Raw genomic sequence first — 7708 nt, 5'->3', positions numbered from 1 at the left:
CCCCGCCACAGCCGCCAGCCCGCGCGCCGCAGCCCGCCCGCCGCCGCCATCTTGGAAGCGGGCAGAGCGCGATGACGTCACGGTGACGGCGTCAGACCGGGACGAGCGAGCGGAGCCGAGCGGGCCGGGCCGCGGGAGGTGAGCGGCGCGAGGCCGGGCTGGCGCCCTCCCCCTCCCCTTTTTCCCCTTAAAAATCTTTTCTGAGACCTCGCCTGAAGCGCTGGGGGTGGGTGTGTTATGTGTGTGTGTTTAAGTGATTCCTTCACGAAGTTTCCTCGCGTCTCCTTTCCTTGCTACCGCTGAACCGTCCGTGCTCGGTGACCCAGAGGTTTATTGCGCCCGTTCCCCCTGCGCTTAAAGCGCGCACCCGCTGTAGGGCCCGCAGCCTTGCGCCGCCGGAGCGTCCCGGCCCGGGGGGAGCCGGAGCGTTCCCGGCCCGCTGGAACCTGGCTGTGCTGCGTCTGGAGGCTGCAGTTTACAGCCCTGGAACGGTTTAGGTTGGAAAAGACTGTCAGAATCATCCCATTCCACCACAGCAGCTTTCCAATCTACCGAAGCGGAACCGGCGCTATTGTTTAACCCCTTTCCTTGCCCCGTTCTTCAGGGACTGTTAAATGTGTGTGGCACGGAGATAAGGGCCCCTCCTCACGCCACCCACACGGGATCCGCGGCCTCCTCGCCTCATCTCGGGGAGGTGGTGTTGCTGTTGATGCAGTTTGGGCTCTGACTGAGCCTGCAAGGTCATAACCTGCTGTTCAGAGAGGAAGCTGTGACTTAGGGTTTATCTTTCCCACCTTGACCTAGCAGCTTAGGTGTCTTTTGAGATTTTCAGCCTTCTTGGGAAGGGTGACTTTTTAATGGGATTAATATATGTGATTACATATGTGAATATATTAATATAAATGTTACTGTCTGCTGTAGCTGCTTAGCTTGTGTCACACATGCAAAAACAGCTGTGAGATGTTACAACCTGCAGTGTACATCCAAGGTGTATATTCGCTACTGGGTTGGCATTGTGGTTGTTTTAGTGTGAATTTCTACCACAGTAGCTCAGAAAAGGCACAGATTGTCCCATTCTGAACTTTTTGGCAGTTTCCAGGAGGGAGGGGTGAGTCCACAACACACAGAGCCAGAGAAACTGTGGGTCAAAATCCACTGCAGTTAAATTTGGTACAGCATATCCATGAGCTGTGCTTTAGTGACAATGTGGTGGCAGTAAGGCATTGCCCAGGATGTGTGAGGTAGCAATTCCTGGTACAGACCTTGCTTACAACTTCTCTCCAGAAATAGGTGTGTCATTTCCAGCTAATTGAAGGTACACTGGGCAACTGTTCTGGTCAGCAGTGCTCTCTGTTCTCTGTGGTTGTGTTAAATTAGGAAGAAAATAGGTTTGTGTTGGATAGAGGAAAGAGGGGAGGTCATTGGGTTCAGTAGCTGGTGCTGCTCTGAGAACAGGTGATGAAGGGATACTATTGCCATACAAGGAATACAGTCTCATATAAAATAGCAGTGGAGACAGCTTTCTCAAAACTGTCACTGCACATTCTGTTCTGCTCCTCCCTCCCTGTAATTTGCTCACCCAGTGCCACCAATCATAACGGTGGGAAGAGCCTCAATCTGGAATGCTGGGAATGCTGAAGGTTACTTTTTTTCCTCTCTTGTTCTGCACAAGTAAACTCTGCTAGGTCCTGTTTGAAGTAGGAGACACAAGGCAATGTTTAGTGTCAAATAGCTGTCACTGCTCAGGAAATCCAGAAATCCTGTGTTTGTTTTATTCAGATGTTTAAGGAAAGCAGGTAAGTATTTTTGTTACTTTGTTGGTTTCTTTAAAGCATGGCTTGCAGTCTCCCAGCAATGAACTGGAGAGAAGCTGAATTTTGCCCTGAGGTGTAGCTCTTTCTTCATGTCCTGCTAACGCTCAGTTTGTGGGAACTTTGTGTTGCCCATTTCCAGAAAATGATCCCCATTTATTAAAACAATTCCCCAGCTGATTCAGTCACAGTCCACAGAGGTTCATGCTTGTTTGGCGCTTACCCTTCCTCTCTCTCCCCCAGCCCTGCCAGGTTTGCTGCTGCTGAAATGGGGGAGTACGGAGTGGCTCCAGGCCAGCGCGTGGCCATCATCTGGGACAGCTCCTCGCCCGTCGAAGCCCTGAAGAATTTGGTGGATAAAGTCCAGGCACTGGTGGGAGCTGATAATCATATCTCTGTGGAAAATGTTAACCAGCTGCCTCTGTGTAAGAATGAGCTTAAATTTTCACTGTTTCCTTAAAAGGGAGAGGGTTCTGCTGCTGTGTGAACCAACACCTTCCCACTTTGGGAGTCAGCACTCAGAACACTGACAGCACCCGCTGCTGCCTCTTACCTGGGCAGTACAGCAGGGGAAGTGATGCACCCTGGCTGTGCTTCTAAGATTGGTGTCTTTAATCGCTTCCTGCTGTTGTACTCAAGCATGAGGGATGAGGGAGGTGGCGCTGGTGTTTTAAGCTGTGTGTGTACATGTTCAGTTGTACCATCTTGCTCTTCTTCACAGCGGCTCACAGGGAGTCCAGTTTCGATGTCATCCTCTCTGGCATGGTGCCAGGCAGCACAGCCCAGCACAGTGTGGAGCTCCTGGCAGAAGTAGCTCGGATACTTAAGCCAGGGGGCCGTGTCCTCCTGAAAGAACCCGTGGTTACAGAATCAGGTGAGAGGCTCTTGCTTCCATGGCAACAGAGCATTTCTCATGAGGATTAGGCTGAAATGGAAAGGACAGGAACCCTGATCAACACTGAGAGATTTTCATTCTCCTGACACACTAACTCAAATCACAAGGTTTATATCCTGTCCTTATCCTGGTAGCCATCAGAGATGTTTGCAGTCACTCTCCTATCAAAAATGCTGGATAGGCTTGTTCCTAAACTACATTGAAAAGCTTCAGTGACCCCTGCTTTCTCCTCAGAGTGCAGTGTTAAGTAGTTGCAGATGTTGTGTTTCTGAGGAGCTTCTGAAGTGGTCTTAAAAACAGGTTACAGATGCTGAAGAGATTGCCTCAGAAGTCCATTGAGAAATAGTTGTCCAGAAAAGGTTTAAAGTCTTTGGACTGAGTTTTAGGAGAAAAGCCAGAGCACCTGCCATGGGAAAGCTGGAGGAGCCATGAGAAGGCAAACACAAGATGATTCCTTAATGTAGTGTGTTCATTTAGGAGTCCATGTTTTGAAAACTTCATGAGTAGTTTAATAGGTAAAAATGTTGGGGAGGGAGCTTTTTTGGGGATTTGTTAAAATCTTTTTTTGATGGGTTTTGATTGGATTGAGAAATGTTTTGGCATATATAGAACATATTTGGAGCTAGAATGGCTTTGTGACCCCACACTGTTATTCTAATGAACAAGCTGCTGCTGCTTTTTCTGGTTTGTTCTGTCAACTAGAAAGGGCCCAATTTTGGTGCAGAAGTTTGGCTCGAGTACTTCCCTCTGAAGTTCTTGCTCTTTCAGGTTTCTTAGTGAGCTGTATTCTTGTTCTTGCTTTCTCCTACTCTCTGCTTTTGTGTCTTGCAGGAAACAATGGCAAAATCAAGACAGCAGCCAAGCTCCTCACAACTCTGACTCTCTCTGGGTTGGTGGAAGTGAAGGAGGTAGGGATGTATTTGCCATTTCCAGAAATGCCCTTGGGCAGGTACCTGGGGATTTGTTGGGTAATGAGGTTTTTAGCTACCCTGGTTTGCTGTAAATGTGCCTGGCCACTGCCTGGCACAAACTTTAGATACTGTCAGCATAGTGGTTTTCTTTAGGATTGAAAGTACTGGCTATCTGTCACTGGAATGCTGGGCTTGGTGTTAAAATTAAGGGTTCTGCATATGGTTAACCTAAAATCTTTTTTGGCAGCTGCAAAAGGAAGCACTGACCCCAGAGGAGACCCAGTCTGTTGGAGAACATCTGGGTTACCAAGGCAATGACCTTGTCATTATTCAGATAGAAGGCAGGAAGCCCAATTTCGAAGTGGGATCCTCAAGTCAGCTCAAACTTTCCTTTGCCAAGACACCTGCTCCTTCAGGTAAGGAGTGGTGCATGCTGAATATCTGGATTTCGTGGCTCTCAGTGACAGGCACCACTTGCAACAGGGAGACAGTTCCCAAGCAGGGAGTGCTACAGCAAAAAGCTATGAAATGGGGCTTCCCAAAGTTGCTTGGACTCCTATTTTCTGGAGTAGATGGGGCAAAGGCTGGAATAACTACTATTTTTTCCTTTGTTTTGACTCCAGCAAAACCCCCTATGGACCCAACTGCTGCCAAGCTGTGGACACTGTCTGCCAATGATATGAATGATGAAGAGATGGTAAGTGGTTTTCTTTGTGAGGCTTTGCTGTTCCTTCTTTCTCCCCATTCTTTCCTATTCTAAATACTTTCAGTTATGCCTCTTAGGAAGCTTTACAACTTCAGAGGTAGAAAAACCTCTCTAGGGTAAAACAGTTCATCTCCTTCATGGGGTCTGGAGAGCTCAGTGATGTGGTGAGGGCAGAGAGGAGACAGGAATAAGAGGGCAGAGCTGCAGCTCTTTAATGCCAGTGTACAGATACATTCAAAGAAATGATGCTAACTCAGCAGTCTCATTCCCTACTGAAAAGCCAATTTCCTGCATTTTGTCTCCCATGGTGTGTTTTCAGGATCTTTTGGACTCTGATGAGCTGTTGGATTCAGAGGATTTGAAAAAGCCAGATCCATCGTCCCTCAGAGCTCCAACCTGCAAAGAAAAGGGCAAAAAGAAAGCCTGCAAGAACTGGTCAGTGCTGGAATTAATGTATCAGTGAACCTTTCAACTGCTATATTAAGAGTTGGAGTGTTTTAAAAAAGATTGTAGGCTATTTGCTGTTCCTCAGAGCCCAACTCTCTTCGTTCATGTCCTTTCTTATCTTAATTATTGGAATGTAAATCCAAATACAGTGAAAATTGACCTGTGACTGCTACAAATTATCACGATGGTGTGTATTATCAACAGCCATCTTGGAGGTGACTGCATAGCTTGTGCAGCTTGCCTAAGACCCTGGTTTCTCACGTTCCAAGGAGAAGCAGCACATATAGCAAGTGCTGTAGTGTCATTTCCCACTCAGTTTAAACTTGGAGTGTTTCAACACTTGTTCTACAAACCATAGTGTTGAAGAGCAAAGTGAGGAGCGTGAGTCCCAGAGTCAGCTGTGTCGTGTGACAGAGTGAGGGCTGTTGCATGTGAGTAGAGCTGGCACAAGTGTTGATGACTCATGACCTTTAAGCAGAAAGATGCAGGTGACTTCTTTGTTTTTCTACAGCACATGTGGCCTGGCTGAAGAACTGGAACAGGAGAAGAAGGGCTCACAGCACAAATCTGCCTGTGGAAATGTAATTAGTAATTTTTGTCTTTATACTATGGTTTGCAGTATATGATCTCTGTGTAAGAATTGTGTTTCCTAGTCACTGCAGCGTGAGCTGGATCACTGCTTCCACACACTGCCTGTGCAGCTTCTGCAGAGCTTCAGCCTTTGCCCTGTGCTCATGTGCTCTGTACCAGCACATGCAGTCTGTTCTGACTCCCTGGGGCAGTTAGAGTGAGCAGTGACCCTTTCCCTCTCTGCTCATGGCCTAACCAGGGATCTGCCCAGGGAGGATTGCCTTGTGGGAGCTCAGGGGGCTGCCCCAGCCTGGGCACACCAAGTGGGATGGAGACTCATTTCTGTGTGAGCCTGCACAGCTCTGCCATCCACACTAACCAGATGTGTTGAGAAGGGGGTAGAAGGGAAGCAGTTTCTGTGCTCATAGATGCTGAGAAGCATGACATCTCTTGACCTGGAGAAACCATATCACAGGGGAAGAGACCTGAAAGTGGCACCTGATTACAGACAGTGCTTTTCTTTCCCTTGCCAGTGCTACCTGGGGGATGCCTTCCGCTGTGCCAGCTGCCCTTACCTGGGGATGCCTGCCTTCAAGCCTGGGGAGAAGATTCTCCTGCCAGAAAACCAGCTGCACGATGCCTAACAAAGACATGTCCTGCCAAGGACTCTGCTGCTTTTCCATCACTCTGAGGTTCTTCCTGCAGTCCTCCTCATCCTCTCAAACTCATGCTCTCCAGCCAGTACTCCATATGGGGAGGGACAGTGCGGGCACTGACACTGCTGTGAGCTCACCACTTGTCATCAGCCTTGGGCTACCTGATCCTCTGCTGACAAGTCACGTATTAGACTTCATGTTACACCTTGTTTTGGCTGACCTGCCTTGATCCTGGGCGCTGGCCGTCACAGCGTGTCCCACCAGCAGAGGGAAGTACAGTCACGAATCAGGTTGTCCTTGTGTGCCTGTGGCATTTCCCATGCCTGTGTCCTACAGCTCTAATTAGTCCTGATTTTCCCTGGTGAATCAGCAGCTCTGGCTCAGCCCCCGGGGTGATGGGCTCCTGCTCTCTTTGAAATTTTAACCTGCAGCCCCTTATGTGGAGATGGTTCAGCAGCTCCTGTGGCAAGTCAGGAGCAGGGAGTACACTTAGCAGTGTGCATGGGAAAGGCTGGCAGGCATAATGAATTTCCAAGTGTATTGGGAGCCCCTTCCCCCAGCTGTTTTCAGCAAAATGACAAAGATTCAGTCCCACCAAGAACTCCTGCCTTTAAGGCAGCTGATGACACAAGATCTGTCTTGTCTCCACACAGCTTTCAGTCCAACACGAGCTGATAACACAAGGGCAATCTGAGACTATCACCTCTCTTGGTGGTTACCCAAGTGAGTTACCTGCAGTGTCAAATACATAAGAACATAGCAATAACTTAATTTCCAGATGATCTGTGGTGGCCCTCTGCTCCCTCTCCATGAGATACTATTTATTTGTGTAGTTACTACCCGTGAAGCATCCTGCAGATGTGGGATCAGGGTGCTGGTCACATTTTGTGCTGGGCTTGCTTCTCACCCAGGGAGGGGGAGGAGGAAAGCCCACATTCAGTGTCTCAGTGGGGACTGCTTTGTTTGGAGCTCTTGCTCTGCAGGATGTGACTTCTTCTTGTGTGCTACCTGAGTTACTAAACTCATGGAGAGGGCTGGGATGAAAGGCTGTTCTGTTCTTGAAATAAAAGTGACCAATAGTAAAGCCTTTGTTTTAAGGCTGGTATTAGTGGTATTCTTCTACTCAGCCTGTTAGTGATTTCTTAAACTGTTCAAATGTTAGACTGCTTCTTGGAGTTCTCCATAAACTGTTCCTCTGAAAACTTGACTTGAATATGTGGTATGCACTGGAAACAAGAGATGTTAAGGAAAACCTAAGAAAACACCTTTCTGACTGCTCAGATCTGCTCTGGGAATCACTGCCCCAGTGATTGCACTGCCCCAGGCTGGCACTGGTGGGATTGAAGCCCCTTCCTTCCAGAGCACAGCTTTCCCAGACCCCTCTCACTCCTCCCCAGTCCCTGCTTCTGTCATCAGTGAGAACAGCTCCCACGGAGACAGGATTTGTGTGATAAACCTGTCCAACCAACTTGTGCTCCTAGCTAGTGATGATCCTAGAAGGAAATGGGCAAAAGCTCTGCACACTGACAGCCTTTGGGGGTTATATTGCCTTTTCTCAGCCTCACTGGTAGTAGAAGATCAGATCTCTTTATGAGGTCCCTGATAAAGGCAGCCCTTACCCTCAACTCCACTTTCCTCTTGCCCAAACTGGGAGAAGCAGTACTTTTGTTTCTTCCTTTTTATGGCCAGCAGAGCTTGGGAGGCAGCAAGTA

The 7708-nt window shown here is 48.4% G+C and overlaps 2 protein-coding genes across 2 annotated transcripts in view; one reads left to right on the top strand and one right to left on the bottom strand.

Annotated features, from left to right (window-relative positions):
* COQ9 (coenzyme Q9) overlaps nucleotides 1-65 on the bottom strand; it is a 7045-nt gene extending 6980 nt beyond the window's left edge. The window contains exon 1 of the mRNA XM_041400415.1: nucleotides 1-65. This exon is cut by the window's left edge and continues 26 nt beyond it. Coding sequence (XP_041256349.1) covers nucleotides 1-50 — 50 coding nt within the window. The 5' untranslated portion in view covers nucleotides 51-65.
* Nucleotides 66-1578: 1513 nt separating this feature from the next.
* CIAPIN1 (cytokine induced apoptosis inhibitor 1) lies at nucleotides 1579-7080 on the top strand. Its single transcript, XM_041400413.1, has 9 exons — nucleotides 1579-1796; nucleotides 2055-2236; nucleotides 2533-2685; nucleotides 3538-3614; nucleotides 3865-4033; nucleotides 4241-4314; nucleotides 4643-4758; nucleotides 5282-5351; nucleotides 5874-7080. Exons 1-9 carry the CDS (start codon nucleotides 1780-1782, stop codon nucleotides 5982-5984), a joined length of 969 nt encoding a protein of 322 aa, XP_041256347.1. The 5' UTR covers nucleotides 1579-1779; the 3' UTR covers nucleotides 5985-7080.
* The last annotated feature ends 628 nt before the right edge of the window (nucleotides 7081-7708 follow it).

The sequence above is a fragment of the Onychostruthus taczanowskii genome, unplaced genomic scaffold (assembly GCF_017590055.1).
Source record: "Onychostruthus taczanowskii isolate IOZ18803 unplaced genomic scaffold, ASM1759005v1 scaffold18, whole genome shotgun sequence".
Classification (NCBI taxonomy): Eukaryota; Metazoa; Chordata; class Aves; order Passeriformes; family Passeridae; genus Onychostruthus; species Onychostruthus taczanowskii.
The sequence above is the reverse complement of the archived record's forward strand: the minus strand, read 5'-3'. Positions and strand labels throughout refer to the sequence as shown.

What these genes read in the sequence shown, in the direction of transcription:
- CIAPIN1 (XM_041400413.1), top strand. An exon ending in TGTTAACCAGCTGCCTCTGT is followed by an intron (nt 2,237 to 2,532) that starts GTAAGAATGAGC and finishes TCTTCTTCACAG; the next exon opens with CGGCTCACAGGGAGTCCAGT. An exon ending in GGTTGGTGGAAGTGAAGGAG is followed by an intron (nt 3,615 to 3,864) that starts GTAGGGATGTAT and finishes CTTTTTTGGCAG; the next exon opens with CTGCAAAAGGAAGCACTGAC.